Raw genomic sequence first — 21,265 nt, forward strand, 5'->3', positions numbered from 1 at the left:
TATGAGATATAACAGCAGCGAGTATTAATTAAGTATTTTGAAAAAAAAAAATTGAGTTTATCTATGTACACAGGAAAGTCAATACGACAACAACTAAATAGCAACTCAGTTGAATTTATTCCATCTCTCTAGTACGGATGATCTTCCATATATAGAGGGATTGTTCTTCTTTGATTATTAGCCTGATGTATCATATATTGTTGTTTTGTAATGAACTGTTTTTCCGAATTCATAGAATAATTTTGCAATCCCAAGTGACAATTTACATGTTTAGTATGTTGGCACATTAATTATTGGGACATCATCACATATGTTGGTTTTTCCAACTGCACCTATGCTTTGGTAGGAAGGAAAAAGGTGGCCGGTGGGATTAATATAATGAAGAATATTTTAATCCAATGCGTAATTATACCACCTCTTTTTTAACTTTGTAAGTACTTTTGGGATATGAGTTTTTGTTTCCTTCCCAAGGTTCCTACCAAATACGCCAATTTTTAATTACTTAGGCAATAATACCATATGGATCATGAGGGTTTAAGATCCTCTGTCTCCAAATAATTCCGGCCAATCTACTTCCAAAATATGTATGAATGCAAGATTTGATCTTAGGTTTTTTATGCATTTTATAGTGAATTAGTTTATTATTAATTTCTTGGACACACCATCATGTATAATATATTTAACTTTTTGCTTTTCGGTATATAAATATATATACTTATTGAGTATTAAACTATAATAGGCAATGCTCCTCATTTTCTATTTCATAATGTAATTAGTTCATGTGTTTTGTCAAAGTGATAGATTTAATCTTTATATACTAATTTATAAAAATTAATTATTATATTTTTTAAAATTAAAAATATCAATCTAAACATAAAGTATAAACTACCTAAATACTAACTTGTCAAGTTGAAAAAAGATTTATTTACAATGTGTTTGGGTAATTTAGGCTTTCTTTCCATTTGACAATAATATAATCTAAATAGCAACCTCACATTGAATAATCTCTCATCAGCACTTGTATAAAATTTATGTCAATACTTGATCATGTCATGTCAATACTACCATTGCATTATTTATGAAATGTTTCATGATCATGCTATGTCATCAAATTTAATGTTGTATCAACAAGAAAATGTCATATAAATACAACCAAACACTATATTAGCATAGATTACAAAAAAATTTTAATATCGTTAACCATTTGACTGCCATTGTTTTTTTTTCAAGTATAAAGATTCAATTTTTACAAATTATATAAAAATTAAATCCATCACTATGGCAAAATATAAGGACTAATTACATAATTTAATCTATAAACTTAATTCATTTTCCAATTTAAGATTCCAATTGGAACTCATAAATTAAAATCGTGAAGTTTTATATAGCTATTACAAAGATGGGAAATTTCTTTTGATAAACGAAGTGGAGAAAAAATTATTATATTTTTTTCTATTTTCCCCAAAATTTAAGGAAAAAAATGTTGAATTTAAAGGATCATTATGAACAAATTATTATACCTTTGGGTTTTCTATATATTTTTATCTTTCATCGCATCAACTCACGTCAGACAAAAATGTTTTTGTGTCATAATCAAATAAATATGAATATTATTGGAGTAATATTTTTTATTAAAATCTTAATATATTTTTCATTTATTGCATAGCAATTATGATATGGATACAGTAGTGTAAAATTTTAATTCGCTTAATTACAATTACATATTGTCCGACTATGTCATGTCACAAATTTCAGTTCTACTAAAGCCTGAAATATTATTTTTTTTAATAAGAATCAACTAACTTTTTTATAATTAAAAATTTTAATTATAAACATTGTACTTTATTCTATAAATATTGAACCAAATTTATGAATTTGGGCTAAGCCCAAATTATCTATAGGCGGCCCAGATTGTTCATAATATTAATGTTTTTTATGTCAATCATCCGAACATGAAATATCTAACCACCGAAGGTAAAAGAAACGACCAAAGCCTCAAACTGAACTTAGCTCTTCCCTCTCCTGTTCTCTCTGTCAGCTCTTCTTTATTATTATTATTATTATTGAATTGAAGTACCCAATAGACAAACAGGTCAGTTCCTTAACTTTTTTCCATTCACTTCTAATTTCTATACATCAGTTTTCCTTATTTAATGTTTTTGCTCTTGTGTTTTTTTTTTCTTCCATTTTTGAGATATTTTTTGAGGTATTTAGGTACCAACTAGAGAGCAGTGACTTTATCTTAGTTATTCCGCATTTAAGTTCTGAAGTTTTCTTCTTTGTTGGGTATTTCTTGTTTAGTTTGCTTAATTTACTGTATGTTCTATTCTGTAGTAGTAGTCGTTCTTTATCATTATCGGGTTCAAGCTTAATTTGGCTATTGAAAACAATGTAGAAATTTAACTGAAATGAAACGAAATAATGAATTGTCAATTTCCTTTTTGCTATTATGATTTACAAAAAACTAGAATTTATGATTGAATTTTTAGATAAAGGAAAAACAAGTAACAGAAGACCAAATATTCCTTTTATTTCTTTATGAATAAATAGTTTGTACTGTGCGTTTTTAGGTCAATGTTGCATGCAATCTCTGTCCCAAACACTTGCATTCCGTATCCAAGAAGCCGGTGTTTTAGTCAAAGGAACCGAGGCTCAACAAGGCTCTGTGTGCGTGCTTCGTTGCCAGATAATAATGATGGATTTAAAGTGGAGTATACACCTTGGTTGATTGTTGGATTGGGTAACCCTGGAAATAAGTACCATGGAACTCGGCACAATGTAATCAATTACAAATTATGAAGCAGATAGCTTATATTTTCTTTTGGGTTATATGTTATTGATTTTGTTAAATACATCAGGTTGGTTTTGAGATGATTGATCAAATTTCTCAAGTGGAGGGGATTGCGTTGAATACTATACAGTCAAAAGCTCTAATTGGATTAGGTATATATATTTAGCATTTGTGTTGCTAAGGTCTTTTCTTTTCCTTCTGTTTTTTTTTTTTTTTTTGGTGCCTGCAATTCAGTGCATTTTTGTCTTTCCAGAGTCACAGTTATGATTGATGGTTTACTTAGATTCCTTGTGTGATCAGCACAGGTGCCATTGGGGAAGTACCAATTTTGTTGGCAAAGCCTCAGGCATACATGAATTTCTGTGGGGAGTCGGTTAGTCCTCGTATCTTTTGCTTTCCCCTTATATCGTCTCAGTTATATAAAGCAGGGTATAAGTTTTGCTTATGAAGTATCAAGACAGCTGTACTTATATGTCCTTTTGAAGAAGCTCCCCATAATTTTGGTTAGCAAAACAAAGACATCTGCACTTGTTTGTAACATGGCTGCAAACAGTTTGTAGTCATGTCTTTTTTCTTGAATCAGCTGCACATTTTCCACCAGATAGCTTGATGACAGTGATTCGTGGACAAGAAACCTTTTCTTAGATGCCTCATGAAATGGAACAGGGGTCATATTATGACTCTGAATAAAACTCGAACTCATTTTATTCTCATTATATAATTTAGGAGTTTAAAGACAAACTACTGTGTAGTGTCTTCAATGCCACTTATTTATTGAAAGCTAATGGCATATCAATGAATTGCGTATCTTGCAAGCAAAATTGGTTGTTTCATCAATGCCAGCAATGAAAATGGATATATCACCTCAATTCCTGATACCAAAAGCACTCCAGTAGTGCTAGTGAGATTCTATTCCGATCCCTGTTTTTCTCCTTAATTAAGCTTTGTTATGAATAGGGGAGTGTTTGGAAAGAAAATTACAGAAATGGAAAGTTCTTCTTGAAATTTGGTAGAAATAGGCCTGCAATGTTGAATTTATATTGTATGGAGAAGTATTGCAGCAACTCTCACGGTTCATGTAACAGTTCTTTTTTTCTATCTTATTTTACCAATTGCTGGCTGACCATCAAGGCTACAAAATGAGGTGATACACTTGGAAAGTCTCTTTGGCAAGTGGTTGCATTCTCATGGATTAGCTGCAGCTAAAATGTAATTGGAACTTTACTGCTTAGAGTGAGTGTTTAAGTAGTTCACAAGTGACATTTTGGACGAGAAAATTGTCACTTCAAAACTTACTCTAGACAGTCAACTTTTGGTCTATAATTTAAGTAGTTAAGCAACCTCCTGATCTTGAAAAGGCAAATGAATTAGCCTCATCTCTATCAGAAGCAGCAGAAAAGCGATTGGAAACTTGCAGCTTGCAATGAGTGTATAAGGTCTAAGCTGTTCCCTTTAACATGTGTCCTGAATTTCAAATCATGTATGTTTGAATTAGGGATAAATAGGTGATAGATTCTGCTAGATGCTACTAGATAATTTTAGGCCTTGAGAATCATTTTATAATTAAGTTGTGCTGAATGTCAAGCCATGCACCTACTTAAATCTGATTGATAGGTAAATTACCCTGTTTCATTTTGTAGTTATTGTTTTGGACCTTCCACTTTGTATTTCTGGTTAATCCTGTATTCTGAACTTCTATATGCTGCCAGACTACACTGAAACACCCGAATTCATTTTTATTAACTAATGTTTTACTTGAGGGGTTTTTTCAAACAATGATAGAGGTTTTTATGTAATGGTTAATCCTGTATTATGGACTCTACCTGCTAGGCAACCCTTCAACGGCCAAATTCATGTGGTTTACTGGAGGGGTATTTTTCAAACAGTGGCACAGTTTTTGTGTGGCTACAGGGTATATCATTTTTCAAGTTTTTACATCTTTGTGATCAAACGTCTGTAGTGGCATCTAGGCAGCTAAATAAGCATATCACAATGCTGATTTAAGATGTTTGTATGACGATTAATAAGGAATGTGTGTGCAAATGTATGGTGATGTCTCTCTCTCTCTCTCTCTCTCTCTCTCTCTCTCTCTCATATCAATATAAATATATAAATAGCTTCTCCCCCATCCTTTTTCATTTTTGTAAGTGAGATTTTCATAATATATTTAAGTCACCTTCTAATCATTTCTATCTCTGACTTTTCCTTTCTTCGTACTATTGTTAAGGTTGGGCCTCTTGCTGCTTATTATCAAGTACCCTTGCGTCACATTTTATTGGTAGGCAGTCTTACATACCCATCAAGCAGAAGAAGTTTAATATATATATTTTTATCATTATTATTACAAATATTCAGAACACTTTGACTTTGAGCTTTCCCATGTAGATATATGATGAGATGAGCTTGCCAAATGGTGTTCTCAGGCTTCAGCCGAAGGGAGGACATGGTCATCATAATGGGTATGTTCCATAGATATTACCAGCGACAGAATCTCTATAAGTCTCCCTTTGCACCAAGCTGGATATTTTAAAAAGCCTTTTTTTATTCAATAACTTCTCAAGCAGCATATAAGTTTATCTGTCTAACTCATGAACCTAACTGTGTTGTTTAAGAAACTTCTTTTTCATTCAAGAACTTCTGAAGCAGCATTTGGAGTTCATCTGTCTAATTCATGAACCTTTACCTTTCTGAAACCAAACAGCTATAAGATGAGATCACTTAGATAACGTTTATGAGAAAAATGCCTAGTGGATGAGATGTCTATCCTGAGATTAATTTGCTGCTCAAGCAGTTGCATTTTTTGAGCTCAAGGCGCTTTCTCCTGATCTGTAAAACATTCCTATGTGCTGTGTTATTTTTCCATCATATTCTAGTGTCTGTGTCTGTCCTATGGTGATAAAGATAGACTACTAGCCTTTATGGTGATGAAAATAGAATACTGCTTCTCCTATATAGCCTTTTTTTATTATAAAAAAAAGGAATCTTGATCTTATGTCTTTTCTAGTGGGGAGACGAAGAGAGGAGAGAAGTGTAAAATTATGTCAGAATCCACCTTTTTGGTCTCTTTCGGCCCTCTCCCCTTTTGAAAGAAACTGTAGTTCGAGGGACATGTAATTTTCCAATTATTAGAGGCTTAGGATACCCTTAAATTTCTTTCAATAGTAGATAATGAGTTGCTATATGACTTTGTAGATGGCTTACTTTGTCTGTAATATTTGTTCTCTAAGAATGTTGTATCCTGGGATGCCATGGCTTTTTTTGCTTTTTAACCTTCAATCCAGTGACAAACTAGCACGTAACGAGTTTGGGATCTTCAATATCCATTTTGCTTCCATCAGATTGTTCTGTCATTTCCCATTGATTAAATATGGCATGAAAGCATGTTATTTACTGACTAACAATGGCCTTACTGTCTTGGCCAGAAAAATATAACAGTGATGGTCTAACTAGAGTTGAGACCTAAGCAGTACTAAATCAAGAAACCATATGTGAATACCAAGCACAGGTCCAAGACTTGGCATAATTGGTTGTATTTTATCTGATCTAATAATCGTAACTTGGCTCCATGTATTTGATACTTTCCGTGGTTTGAGTGAACTTGCAAATGCTTTTGATTCTGAAATTAGAAGCCAAATTTAAGATAAGGCTTACAGTCATTTGCAGTTGATAGTTTGAGTCATTTTTGGTTTATATTATGCCTCATTGCCTTCCATGCGGTCAGGAGTTTTAAGTCTGGTTAGGGTAGATATTGTTTCATTCTAACTTGTATTCTTGGTAATCTAAGTAATTAAGGCCTTGGTTGCTTTGACATAGCTCAGTTATGGCCAAAACATTTCTTCCTTGGTATCATTCCAAATTTTCGTTTAGCTATCTGGATCTTATGGATTTGAGTAATATTAGTTTGTATTTACATCTTTATGTGAAGGACTAATGAATAAATCTCAAATTTTGTTTCTTAAAGTGCATCTTCACCTATCTCCCCCCTTAAACAATGTAGATTCAAAAACATGAACTAGTGTTCTCTTGTTGCAGAGTGAAGAGTGTGATGGGCCATTTGGATGGTTGTCGTGAATTTCCTCGATTGTGCATAGGTGGGCTCTTGGAATACCATCACCTTTTTCTTAACGATGAAGTTTTTGCATCATAAACAGAAGTTCCTTTTAAAGGTAGATTAGCTGCCTACACTAATTCACAGTTCCATATTTCTCAAAGAGTTATTTATGCTTCAGGCATTGGAAATCCACCCGGCAGTATGGACATGAAAGCTTATCTTCTGCAGAAGTTCAGTTCAGTGGAGCGAAATCAGGTATACTATTACTGATTCAACTATTCTGTAAGGTTTAGTAGCCTCTTGCCTATCTCTTGGAAAAGCGATGTTGGGTTGCATTGGTGTATTCCCTGAGCATGTATAATGAATTATAAGCTCAAATGGAAACTTAGCTCTTCATAATTATTCTGGCTGTCCCTTCATAGTTCCTATTCAGAATTAATGCAATACATTTTCTATTAAGTGTGTTATATCTGATTCAATTGAATTTTAAAAAGTAAAATAAGTCAAACTTGGATGAGATGTGTTAGGCAGTTTAGTTGGCTGTTTTAATCTCTAAGTTTGTATCTCTCTCTCTCTGATAATGTGAACTGTCGTTCACTATTTTGACAGATTGATGCAGCATTGGAACAAGGAGTTGAGGCTGTGAGGACCATAGTGCTCAATGGATTCAGCCACAAAATCACAAGATTTAATTTAGGACAGAAGTATAAGTATCACAAAGTTTGATCATGCAGAAACAAAATTCAACTTGTTTGACTATATCAAAAGTTACATGTTACATACCGATGGATGAAGAGATGAAGTTTCCATTGCCTTTCCTCGCACTAACAGCCGTATTGGTGTAGTAAGTGTAACCATTTAAATCGTACTAGTAGCATCCAGAAAGCCCCCATTTTCCCCTTATTTGAAAATTTTAAAAGGTGATAATGTGTTAAAAAGTTTTCTTGTAGTCTTAACGAAATAGTAAGGTGGTGGTATAGAGCTGAATGATTACCAGAAATGGTCTATTATCATATCTGCTTCTGAAAGCCATTGCTTCCATTTCCTACACTTGCAACAGCATGGAGTTGATCATCCTGGTGGCAGAAAACAGAAAGATACAAAATCCAGTCCCCATACCTAAATTTGCTTTTTGTGGGTGGCTGTTACCCCAATATAAAAAGGTTAAAGATCATGTCTGAAATGCGGTGGTATTCTTACATCTCCCTTTATTCATGGGTTTGGTGAGGCTTTGAATACTAGTAGGAGACAGCTGATTGACAAGGCATTACCTTTTACCTGTAAGAGGAGGAGGGGAAGAGCCTCATTTAATCACATTGAGTTGCACTCCATTATTGAACCCTAAAATAAAGATAAAAATGGTAATTAATTATTGCTATCAAAGTTGAAAAATCCCCATTTTTCACTCTCATCTTTTGTTTAGCTTTAACCATCATTAAAATCATTCTCTACTTGCACGCTTGTCTAACTCTTCATTGTACCTAATTTTATCTAAACAAATATTTACTAATTGGAAAACCCATTTGTGGAGATTAAAAATTTTATACGTTTATATTATATAATTGTTATTGTTCAATATGTGATATTATGAAAAAAATAATAATAATAAAGGAAAAGGAAAATGAGGTGGAATTGGATGGATAAGGGGGGGAGGACACATGATTTGGATCCAAATGTACAGCCTTGGCATTGCCGCTATGGTGAAAGAGGTTTTTGTCAAAATCAACGACAAAAAAGTCCTTTTCATAAACCCTAATTTTATTTTGCACATTGCTGTAGCCCAAGCCGAGGAACCTTCCCGCATTTTCACAAAGCGAAAGCCCATCATAGAAATATGCCGATCAATGTGATTCTGATCAACGGCTGATCAGGGCATCCAATGTGTTCCCCCAACCCTTTTTGTTTTATTTTCCTTTTTTGCATTGGGACCCACTTCTAAATAAGAACGTTGGAAACAAAAAGAAAAACAAATTTAAATAATAAATAAACAAAAACAAAGAAAAAAAAAAAGGGTAAAAAGAGGAAAAACTAGTCTTTAGACTTTCCCTCTCTCTCTTTATTAGACCGTTGCAAACTCCAATCCCTTCTAATATCAAATCTACAAAGAAGAATCCCATTTTTTCTGATTCAACTCTCTCTCTTTCTCTGCAAAAACAGAGCCAGAAAGTCGAGGAAACCTTCAAGCTTTTATTAAAAAATGGCAGAGACAAGTGACTCTCTGCGGCAAATCCACCAGCCAAATCCTGCTTTGCAGTCTCTTTTTCATGCCCTTGACCCTATTTCTCTCATTCTTTCTCAAAATTCAAGCCCCAGTAACCCAATTCCTTTGAGGCTTACAACGGAGAGTTATATCATGGAAAGAGGCCCAAGATACAGAGCATATGCAGAGTTGAGAGAAACAAAGCTGAGGATGAAGAGTGCAAAGCAACAAGAAAGTGAAGAAATTGAATTTAAACGAACTCCAACGAAGAAACAAGTGAAGTTTTGTCCAAGTTTGGGGAGTTCTAGGAAAGGGTCCTCCATTTTGGCTCAATCAGTGCCTGATTTTTCAGCAACTTTGAGGAAAGAGAACAGAAAGCCGGCTACCAGTGGGATCGAATTGACACCACCAACATCGAAGAATTGGTCGAAAGGGAATGGGGTTCCGTTGTCAAATTCACGGGGGAGTAAGTCTGCAAATGCAGGGGAGAAGAAAGGAGGGTTGATGATGGCTAGGAAGAGTTATGCTAGTGTTGTAGAATTGAGAGGGATTTCAATGGCTGCAGCGAATGCTATTTGTGGTGAAAACAGGGGAGGGAAGAGTAGTGGCAGAGTTGTCGGTAACAACAAAACTGTTTTGGGGTATAGACAGTTTTGAGAAAAAGCTTTGAATTTCATTTCATTTTGGTTTTTCTTGAGTTTCTTGATTGGATTTGTTTTTTTACAAGGATTTGATTACCTATTACCACGTCAGAGAGATTCGAGGCTATGAATTCTTTTCTTGCTAAGTTCGTTTTCTATTGTAAAGCTCTGGATGAAATCATGTTTTTAACATATATGATTAGTAATATAACTAGAGGATTCTATTGAAGGTTTTTTGTCCATCTGCAATTTGAAAATGTGTTGTTTGTAATGGGGTTTGTTGATCTTTCTTTGACAAAAATGGGAAGTACTAACTTGACTTATTCAATATATTCAAGATTGAATATAGACAGGCCAAGCATTATTCAATATGTACAGTCCACTTCCCAATTAATTTGTGTATGGCTGTATGTCATTTCCTTTAACTTTGCTGCTGAAATCATTAGGAAGAAAAAGACCAAAATGAATAAGGAGAGTTTTTTTTTTTTTTCCTTCTATTTTTACTTTTTGTAATTTTTTTGAACCAGGAAGTAACTGATCAAATACTCACTAACATGAAAGGCAAAACAGTTGCAGAAGAAAACATCAAATGAAAGGATCTTTACCTTCCAACTTCAGTAGGCAAACATTAATCATCAGACCGTTTCAAGCTGTTCAGCTATTCAGAACAAGTTACATCAAAGAAAAAAGATTATACAGGTACAATGCTCATCTACAAAATCAATTAGCTCCAGACAGCAATACCACCAACTCACCCATAACTCATTTGTACAAATAATTACCATCTTGATTTGATCACAAGGAGAATTAAGTGGTTGCATGTCAACATGATTTACAACAGATACCCACAAATCACAGGGCTTATGTAATTCAAGGGGAAACCAGGTCTACCACAATTTCCAACACTAAATTTTGAAGAATATCCCAGTCCAGTTCAGCACCAGTTTCAAATGCCTCGATATCAAAATCTGTCCATTTACCCAGTGAATAACTCATCTCCCATTCTATTATTTCATCAGGAACCATCCCAGCCAACTTTGTCCACCTTCTAACTTCCCCCGCAACATCTCGAATTAGCTTTCCTGAGTTCATGCAAAATGGCAGACTTCTCCATGCTCTGAATCCAGAGTTACAGTATCGACCATATTTGGAATCTAAGCACTCTATTGCACAGTCAAACAGAAATACTCTAAGCTGATTATTTTCTTTGGTCTGACTCTGATCAACACCAAGAAGAGAACTAAAATCTACCCACATAGCACCAGCAAGAGTTTCAACTTCATCATGTATATAGGGCCCCAAGAGAAAATCATCTGTCCCATCTGAATCACGGGGAGTCACATTTCCAAACAACAGTTCTGCTTTCAAGATAGCCTCCTTTACATGGATAAGCTTGTCTCCAGATAATCCGAGACCGACATTACTGATGACACGCAACATAGCAGAAATTCGGTTGACAAGATCAGTCACCATCTCATTACCATTCATATCTTTGTCCAATGAAGTTGCAGAATCCAGAAGATCTGCATCAAGTTCTGTTGGTTGTGGCTCATCATATGAGTAGTCCATGGAATCCAGATGCAACCTATGTCCTGGAACAAGAAGTATATATGCAAAATCTACAATGAATCATCCATTCTTTTTTGTGAGGAAGGAAAGGAGATTTGAAAAAGCATAATAAATTGAGGTGGTGCAGAATATTCCTAAGCCGATCTAATAAGAGCTGTGCATGACTTCATCTAATTTGCACTTTCTACTACAACAATACCAAGAATTGAGTAGCACACACAGGAAAATTAAAGGGCATTGTTTGAGGCTTAGGATTTAAGTTCTTTACCTAAGCTCTCATCCAGGCTGCTGGAAACACAACTATCATTTGAAAATGAAGCTTCAAGAACAGAACCTGGGCTAAAATGATCACCGTGACTCGCAAATCCAACCGAGGTTGCTTCACCCTTCGTTTCAGTCTAAGAAATAAAAAGGTCAAAACTTACAAATGCCAGGAATAGCTGTTGTCTTAGGCACAAAACCTTAAGCACAGCACAAAATTTAAAAGGATTAATAAGAGGCATACAGCCATATAGGCCAGATGGACATTGATAAACATACTAACAGCCAAAAGAATTGCATCCTAGTTAATATTTGCCAAAGAAAAGCCAATCAAACTAGAATGAACAAAGTTGCAAGAAAAAGAATGTAAAAGCAACATAAAATATACAAAATGGTAATAAATCAGGGGCCATCATGTTTATGGGAACAATTTCTCTTCCCAGTAAAAGTAAACAAAAAATATACATTGATAACTCTTTGACAGTTCCACCCTTGCAACCAACTAAGAACAACATCCACAAAGGTAAAAAGAAGGGTTCAAGTTTTGAACTTCAATGTAAAACAACTTATGCTAAGGTACACCAATTTTGTTTCTATTCAATTGGGTTGAATCTGGGGCCCTATTTTGTGTTAAATTGCATATTTTATGAAATCCAATAAATCTAATACCTAATGGCAGTGTGAATTCTTCAATTCAATTAATTTAGTACTTCAGAAGCAATTAGGCAGTTTAATTGTCCAATTGCAATAATGTGGAAAAGGTCCTTCAAACCTTCCAGTGATCAGTACAAGACTAGACTTTCTTTTCTTTTTTTTCTCATTCCTTCAGGTGGGAGGGGGTGTTGAACCCTGAATCCTGATCCCACTCAGGGAACAAAAACTGCTGGGCCACACCCAGGTAATGGGTTGGTGAAAAAGGCATTCTTATATCTTTCTACACGCATCTTATCCCTGATAAAGAGTACTTCAAAATAACTGAGGTAGCTGTCATTGTCAGAGAACTAAAAATGCAAGTTGGGACCAACGGCAACAACATCAAATTCAAAAAAGACCATATATAAGAGATTAAATATTTAATCAAGAACTGAAAAAACCAAAGGAAGAACGGAGATTTAAGTGCATCAGAATACAAATACCAACCTGGAAAGCCATATCTGAATTAAACAGGTAACCATTCTGAGTGATAGTCTGCTCTGAAGTTAAAGCAGAAATTAACTCCTGGAGAATCATGGCAGTTGATCTCTTTGGTAGATTACAACCTGTTTTCAGTTCATCCTCCTCTTGAGAAGTCAATTCCCTCAATTTTTGTTCCAAAAGAACACTTAGAGCATCTCCTGTCAGTGGCATGTTCTTCTGCAAAGAAGTTTCTCCATAATTGTCTTCCAATATTTCTTTTCGCTGGAGGGAAGTGCTTCCATAATGAATGTGATTTTGATCCTTTCTTTTGTCCTTCACTTCCGTGGAAATGCCATGGTTTTGCTTTAATGGGGAATTAAATGTGAAAGAAATAATATCAGTTTCATTTTTGTCATTGGCTCCATTACCAGTTTCCTGGCTTGTTGGTCTGCTTTCAACACATGTCTGGTCCAAGGAGCGAGCACCACGCACTATTTCTCTTCTAGTCACTGGATTACATTTAGCATTTCTTTCTTTTCCAATTGCTGAATTGATGAAACCTGCACTTTCAGCTTGCCCATTAACACTAATTGTTCTCCTCTTTCTTACTGGAGACCTTAACTGTGACAAGGAATCATCTCGATGGCTAGAAGGTTTTCTCTCAATTTCAATCAGAGAACTATCCACTTTGGTTGGCACTCTAAGTCTGGTGCGACTACTTAAACTTCTGTTCAGGGAAACAAAATCCTTGGCTCCACTAACAGCATTTGCAGCAGAAACAGCTCTCCTACTTTGAATATTATTTAATTTAGCCCTTGCTGGGATTCTATCCCTGTCTAGAGATATATGATTTTGAGTTTGATTCCTGGGCTTGAAAGCAATAGGAGACTTTTCATTCTTTTGAGGTTTGCCGGGTTGGTTTGACAAATGCCATTGAGCTTTAACTTCTTGAGATAAAGGCTTTCTAGATGTATTGGAATCACTGCCGGACTGTACACTTTTCTCTTCTTGACCAGTAAAAGATAGTGGTTGCTCATGGCATCTCTGAAAAATTACCTCTTTCCCTTGACTTAAGGAGGATGGGGAAGGCCTTGGCCAATTCTTTTCTAATCCTTGAGAAGAAGCATCTACCAAATTTGGAGCAAAGGATGGACAAACAAATGGCTGCTCCTCCAACTTTGCTCTAGACTCCACTACATCAAGCAAATTGCCACAGTTTTTGCAAGATGTATGGCCCATCAAAGACTTAGCAGTGCCAACATTACAAGCAGATTGTTTCAACACATCTGGTGAGACAACCCCAATTCCCTCAGTTACAACCTCATTCTTAGCCGAATAATGCATAGAACTTGAATAAGCAAGAGCATATTTTGCTCTATTTGTAGCTTGCAACCCAGGTTCCAGAATTTTAGCAGCAGCATCAATCAACCTAGACGCCCTAGATGCATTCCTTGCAGAAGAAATCCTGGGACTCTTAACTGGAGAAACAAACTTTTGATGTTGATGCTTTTTGGATCGTGACAAAACACCCTTAATTTGCAATGCCTCGGCTCCAAACCTAGTAACAGCCCGTCTATCATAGGACTCTATCTTCTGTATCTTCTGAGGCCTTGGCTCAACTTTGGCACTACCTTTCTCCAAAGCCAAAACCTCCCCATTAACCACACTTTGAATATTCACCATTTTCTCATCTCTAACATCAGAATTACTACCTGAAACTGGAGCTTTCCTATTAGACTCATCCCTATTCACAGCTGGCATGGATTCTAATCCCATTAGCCTAGCAACCAAACCCGGAGATCGCATCTCGTGCTTTTGCTCCATTTCTCGATTACCATGCTTAGCATTCTTCTTCACATTTGGAAAACCCCCACTGTTCTCATCAGCAATCTATCAATTTCACATAAACATGAAATTTATTTTCTTTAAATAAGCAAAATTAGTAACTAATCCATTAAATAAAACAAAAAAATACAAAAAAAAAAAGAAAAGTAAAGATCCCAACACACACCAAATGAGGCTTGGATTTAGGCATTTTTTCATCTCCTCCAAATCTTTTTGAAGCTTTTGTACGAGCTGAAAAACAACACAGTTCAAAAAAATCAATCTTTTTTAGTCAAAAGGAAAACTTTGCATGTTAAAAAATAAATAAATTGAAAAAAAAAGTTACCAGGAGGAAGTAATTTTCCGGAGAAAAGTTTCTTCTTTGCAAATCTTCTGTTCCAATCAAAGAGTTGAAAGAAAATGCCAACACAGCCACCAGGTCTATGAGGCTTCTTCTCCGTTATAGCCAAAGTCGACGCCGTTTTACCGGACTGTTCATTCATTTCTCTTACCACCGACACTTCACAACAAAAACCCAGAAAAAGAGTTTTAAATAAATCCAAAAAAAACTCAAGTTTTAATCATATTCACAAACACTCAACAATCCAAACCCCCCAAAACAACAAAAACAAATCCATGAAAGAACCCAAAAAAAAAAAAGAAAGACTCTTTAGTCTGCTTGGCAAAGAAAGGTCTGAAAACTGATGAAAATGGGCAATGTAGCAAGAGAGGAGGAGGAATCTAGGAAGAGGAAAAGGCCTTGCAATAATGTGAAGGAGAGTAAGAAAGCGACGGAACAGAGCAGAGAAGTAAGGGTTTTAGTTTTTATTTACATGTCTTGACGCAAAGGCAAAATGATTCGTTTCAGAAAGAAGGAATGATGGGATCCAAAAGAAGAACAAAAGCGAAAGGAAAGATAGGGAAAGGGGAGAAGAGAAAGTAACTGCGAAAATAGTGAGAATGTAAGGGAGAAATGAGATGTTTTTGTTTGAAAAGATCGAGGAAAAGAAAAGGCTTTTTGAAGGATTGGATGAAGTGGGCATTTGGCAGTGAAAAGGGGGAGCTTTGGAAGGGACTAATCTACAGCTGTTGCTGCTGCGCAGAGCAGCTTGACGCGCATTGCAGAAGCTTTTGTCTGTGGTCAAATGGTCTCTCAAATGAACAAAATTGTGAGATTTCTTCCGCTCTTGCAGCTAAGCTCAAGAATCCCAGAACATAATCATATAAATCAATAATAAAAATTCTATAAATAGTGGGATCAAATGCACACGACACCTTTACGTAAATGTGACACATAAATATTTCTTGTGGTTTGAATTATGCTACTTAGTATGTTGTTATTACAATGAATTATGATTATATATCCCCTTTTTTTTTCAACCGCAATTAACAAATAAAAAAATTAAACTTGAAGAGGAAAAATTAGGTTCTCCCAAAAGAAAAAAAAAATTTCTGACTTCAATACGCAATTGCTCTTCGATAATGGCCGCTTCTTTAGGCTTAGCCAAAAATAGTAGAGATTTCTAAGCAGAAAAAAAAGCTAGGTTTACAGAAAGTAAAGATGTTTGACTTCTTCTCATAATTCCTCGTTCAATTATGGCTACCTTTTTAGGTTTATCTATAAGTAGTAGAATGAGCCACTCCATTTAAGTGTCCAACAATGAACACCAGGAACTAAATGGACCTTATACGAAGTCATTGCTCTCTGGTTTTTTTTTTTTTTTTACTTCGAGTTATGCGTAATCTTGGTTTTATTATATAGCCAAACTCTAAAATATAATGGAAGATAGTAAAATTATATTCTAAACTTAAATTATCGATGTAATTAGTACGTATGATGAAGAGTGATCTTCTTTAACATTACAAGTAAATATAAGAGACAACAACTTATTACAGATAAATTGGGTTTTAACACAATCATAGGTTGTCGCAATAACCTGAAAGGAGCAAATAAAATTGTAACGCTTAACTCAGAAAGTAGTGATTAGATCCAAGTTAACTCGGAGACAGCGACAACAACAGCACGATTTTTGGCTGCAGTAACCACGAGCAACAGCTTCTTCCCTATTGCACCCGAACATAACTACATTAGATTTAGACTTAAAAAATAAATAAATAAAAAGAAAATGGAAGTAGAGACAAGAGTGAAAACAGACAAGGGGCTGGCTGTCTTGTGCCCTCGAGTCTATGTCTGTCTGCCACCTTGAGCTGTCACTACCCGTAGCTCAGCTTTAGCTTCAGCTTCAGCTTCAAACTCTCTTTTCAACTCTGCAAAAACCCAAAAAGTAGAAAAAAAATCGCCAAATCTGTCATACCCTACTCTTACAGGTACAACAAGTTCATATACTCGCCCTACAACGCAACCACGTGGACAAAATTAAGCTTTTTGAATTATCTGAATATCCTCAAAGCCAGAGTGGCTGGGGTCGAAGCGGTGGGTTTATCGTGAAAACAAAGCAAAACAGTTTAGCTTTTGCTTAAGCTGTTGTGATAATGATAATATTAAAATACGCACGTGAGTTTCCATGTTCCTCGGCAATGGTCTTAAAAGAACCGACGTCCAAGTTTATGCTGAATTGCTATCTACATTTGAATATATGAATATGATAAAAAAGGCTTCTTTTGGGTGACATCAAAATATTATTATTATTATTATTATTATATGTATATATATGGAGGAAGCATTGATTTCATTGATTAATTCATTTCACTACTTTTATGGCATTTCATTAATATTATTTATGATAAGACTTAAATAAAATATTAAAGCGGTTGATAATTTGATTGTGTAATTATTATTATGTTATTTATGAGCATTTGGATCATTTAATTATTTAAATAAAATAAACATAATATTTATAAAAAATTTTAATTTTTTAAGAAAGTTCACATAAACACTTATTATTTTATTATATTCAATTAAGTTTTTGTACTTTTATTCTAAATAAAATAATTTTTTATAATTAATTAATTATTATTAATTAAAATATCAATTATCATTTTATATCATATGATATACTAAAATAGTATAATAGTATGATGACGTAACATTTTCACTTTTCATATAGAGCAGTGTCATGTTAACGTTGCTTAGGTGTAAAATAATAAGTAATTTTTTAATCGATAATTAGTTATAAAAGTTTATTTGACTCAAAATAAAAATATAAAAATTTAATTGAAAGCAATAAAAAGATAAAAATTTACTTAAATATTCTTGAATAATTTAAAATTTTTTATAAAGTATTATACCAATAAAATAATATTATCTACTCATAATATAATCATTTATAGAAAACTAGCAAAATAAAACTACAAATTTGTATCTTAATTTGACTGGTTAAGCAGCTTACGTCTATCTTATTCTAAATTTTACCAATAAAAAAAGTATTAATACTATTATAATTAATATATTAAATATTAAATACCCAACCAAAAATTATTTGACAATAAATGAGGAATCCAACTTAATTATGAATCCATAATATATTAAAGTCTAACCAAATTGAGATAGCAACGTTGAGGAAGCAATTGAAAGGAGTAAGGTGACAATTTTTTTAATTGAATGATTTTAGTATTTCGTAGGTTGTTTGGATGTCTCCTAAGAGACAAAAAGTATTCTAACTTAGATCCTTAAGTATTGGGTAATTAAGCTGGTTTGACCATTGATTTGTCTTGGCCTGGCATGGACTTGAAATCAGTTTGAAGTTTCAACTTTCGTAAATAACGAGGAACACACACTTTAGTTAATTTCAATAATCCATGTGCCATTTTTATGTCTGAATTTTGCCACTAACAACTTTATATTAGCCATGCACAAAATGGTTTGCATTTGATCATCACCCTCTACATAATAAATAATAACAATAATTGTCCTCAACATAACTCTTGCTAAAAATTCAATAACATTTCATCGGTGACATAGGGTTAAATTGATTTTGTATTTAATTACATCTCTTACAATATCTTACCTAATTTGATTTTTTTTTTTGGATGGGAAACCTACCCTTCAAAAATTTTCTCTCCAAGTTCTAAATTTATATAATGTAGTGAACAAAAATGAAACTAATTTAGTCGTATAACCAGCATTCGAGTATTCGGTTTATTAATTGTTATATGATTTTTTATTTAAAAAGATTTTTTATTTAAAAAGTAAGATTCGAATCTACCTTTCTCAAATCTCAAAAAAAAAAAAATTAATCCTATAAACATAAATGTTGTAATGAATTTAATCTGTGGTGGCAACAACAATGAATTTGTATTCAGTTAAATGACAACTCCCTTTAATTTCGGTTTTGAGACATCAATTCTAGTGACAATTATTTTAAAAATGCAGGTAAGTCTTTTAATGAAAAATTAAAGGAAGTAGGAGGTAAAAGAGTAAGAATGACGTTAGGATCGGTGGACTAAGTAGTTACGAAGCCAGCTTGATCAATAAAAGGGCGTCTCCGTTGAACCAACATAGCAGCCTATGAAATCATACCTCATAAGACAAAGTTCTGAAAACTTATATTCAACCAATGAATTTTACGCTTTTAAAGAAAATTAAAGTTTAAAATTTGAATCTTTGTTCTTCTTTACACCCTCTTTTTTGTAAAAAAAAATATATATTAACATAATTATTGTAATTGTATAGATTATAAACTAACACTACAAAAAAATTAATTATTATCAACGAAATATTCTGTCGATAATGCTCTAAATTTCATCGATATTGAGCTTTACCAATGGATTACTTTCGTCATTAAAGCGGTCAAGAAAGCAGTTGTGGGTATTGTCATTTGATCGATATATTTCGTCGACAATGTTATTACTTTATCAGTAAAAACATTCGTTGGTAAAAGCTTATTTAATTCAAAATAAAAATACAAAAAATATGATTAAATGCAATAAAAGAATGATAACTTTTTAAAAATTTCTTAAATAATTTAAAGGTTTTTTTTAGTATTATGTCAACGATTAACTTATTAATTTTTGAAATAAGATAAACAGTACAAATAATAATCGAAATTAAAATGTACATGAAGAAGTTTCAATGAATCTTATATGGTTACTACCATCCTCCTCATAAAGTCAGTAAATTTCAATGAGTCTTATATGGTTTTGAAACAAGCACCTAAAACTTGGTTTGTAACATATAATTCCATTATTACTCAATTTGGTTTTAATTCTAACCCTTATGATTATGCATTATTTATTCACCATACTAATCATGGTATTGTTTTTCTTCGTCTCTATATGGATGACATGATTATAACTTCTCATGATAAGACTTGTATTGTAGAATTTACACATACATACATTAAAAGTTGCCCCAACAGATAATTGAAGGTCTAATTGTTTGCCACATGATATGGCCAATTGAGTCTTTGGACATGCTTGCTCTTTTTGAAAAAGTGAAGGTTTTTTTTTCTAAATTTTTGTGTTTTTGAGCCCATGCCATTTCCGTCTTCTCCTAATGCCATGGTTTCAAAATTTTCTTCTCTTCATTGGAGTGTTCTCTTGCTTTCTCTCTTGGATAGAGGAAAAATTTGGAGAAACAATATAAGTATGGGGTGAGAAAAGAGGAGAGATCAAGCATGAGAGAGAGTTAAGGGTATGAACAAAGAGAACAGAAATAAATACAAATTTAAATTTGTGATTTTTTAATTGATTGAACATATTAGATAGAGATAAACCGTCTTCTCTCTTATTTTTCTCTTTTATTTTTCATCTTATTTCCCTGCCCATTGTTTTACCTTTTAATTATTTATTTTATTTATTTAGTTTTAATTTATGCTTTAATTCAAATTTATGAAATTAGTTTAAAAAATGATAAGAATAAAAAAAATAATTATTTTAATTGGGGAGCACAGATTCAAACCTGTTCTCTAAACAAGAAGATCGTGTACTAACCAATAAACTAAATGCTCAACTGCATAAGAATAAAAAAATAATAAATGAAAATTAATTCCATAATTTTTTGTTTATCCAATTTTTATTATTTTCATAATTAAACCAATGAGTCAAATGTTAAAGTCGTTGAAATGTTAGTCACTTATCATGTATTTTATATGTTCCTAAGTTGTATAGTGCAGTCTACATTCACAACTCTTAAAATGGATTATCACTTAAACAATTATGCAACTTTTAACCTTTTTTATACACATTACAATTGACAAATAACTTTATAATTGTTTATGTAAAGTGAATACTTTATGATTATTGAAATGTAGATATATTTAAACAAACATTATTTTACCTATATCACATGAGTGAGTCGCATGGACATATTCTAATTACAATAATATCTGAGTCAACAATTTGAAATGAAGGATCTTGGCTCTCTTAGTTTTTTTTTTTTTTTTTTTAGGACTTGAAGTCTTTTTAATATAACTCTAATGGCTACTAGCTCTCTCAAGCTAAGTATGCATATGACTTGCATTCTCGAGTTGGTATTACCGACGACAAGATTGTCTTCAGTCCCTTGGAATTTAATGCTAAACTTATTCACATGGGCAGTACTCCTCTTCGTAATCTTACTTTATATCGCCAACTGTTTGAGAGTTCGCTTTATCTCATAGCGACATCACCTGATAATACTCATGGCCTTTGTTTAGTCAACCAATTTATGACTGCTCCTCGTTCATCTCATTTTCAAGCTACCTTTCATATTATTTGTTATATCAAAAGCACACTCTTTCATGGACTTCATTTTCTATCTGATTATATTCTGATTTTGACTAGACAAGTGATCCTATAAATTATCATTCAACCACTAGTTGCTGTTTCTCTTTGGATGATTCTCTCACTTCTTGATGAAACAAGAATCAAAT

At 33.4% G+C, this 21,265-nt stretch overlaps 3 protein-coding genes across 3 annotated transcripts; 2 read left to right on the plus strand and 1 right to left on the minus strand.

Annotated features, from left to right (window-relative positions):
* Positions 1-1,953: 1,953 nt before the first annotated feature.
* Positions 1,954-7,870, plus strand: LOC18602033 (chloroplastic group IIB intron splicing facilitator CRS2-B, chloroplastic-like). The gene is made up of 9 exons (XM_007033174.3): positions 1,954-2,092; positions 2,571-2,778; positions 2,859-2,943; positions 3,097-3,164; positions 5,019-5,069; positions 5,177-5,250; positions 6,824-6,882; positions 7,021-7,097; positions 7,452-7,870. The coding sequence occupies exons 2-9, from the start codon at positions 2,575-2,577 to the stop codon at positions 7,566-7,568; spliced, it is 735 nt and encodes a 244-aa protein (XP_007033236.3). The 5' UTR covers positions 1,954-2,092; positions 2,571-2,574; the 3' UTR covers positions 7,569-7,870.
* Positions 7,871-8,904: 1,034 nt separating this feature from the next.
* On the plus strand, positions 8,905-9,912 carry LOC18602034 (homeobox Hox-B3-like protein). Its single transcript, XM_007033176.3, has one exon. It carries the CDS (start codon positions 9,040-9,042, stop codon positions 9,697-9,699), a length of 660 nt encoding a protein of 219 aa, XP_007033238.3. The 5' UTR covers positions 8,905-9,039; the 3' UTR covers positions 9,700-9,912.
* Positions 9,913-10,253: 341 nt separating this feature from the next.
* On the minus strand, positions 10,254-15,685 carry TRM22 (DnaA initiator-associating protein). The gene is made up of 5 exons (XM_007033177.3): positions 14,800-15,685; positions 14,641-14,705; positions 12,654-14,519; positions 11,521-11,650; positions 10,254-11,275 (listed from the first exon to the last, which is right to left on the minus strand). Exons 1-5 carry the CDS (start codon positions 14,954-14,956, stop codon positions 10,554-10,556), a joined length of 2,940 nt encoding a protein of 979 aa, XP_007033239.3. The 5' UTR covers positions 14,957-15,685; the 3' UTR covers positions 10,254-10,553.
* Positions 15,686-21,265: the final 5,580 nt, after the last annotated feature.

Source organism: Theobroma cacao, chromosome 4 (assembly GCF_053813885.1).
Source record: "Theobroma cacao isolate CCN51 chromosome 4, ASM5381388v1, whole genome shotgun sequence".
In the NCBI taxonomy this organism is placed as follows: domain Eukaryota; kingdom Viridiplantae; phylum Streptophyta; class Magnoliopsida; order Malvales; family Malvaceae; genus Theobroma; species Theobroma cacao.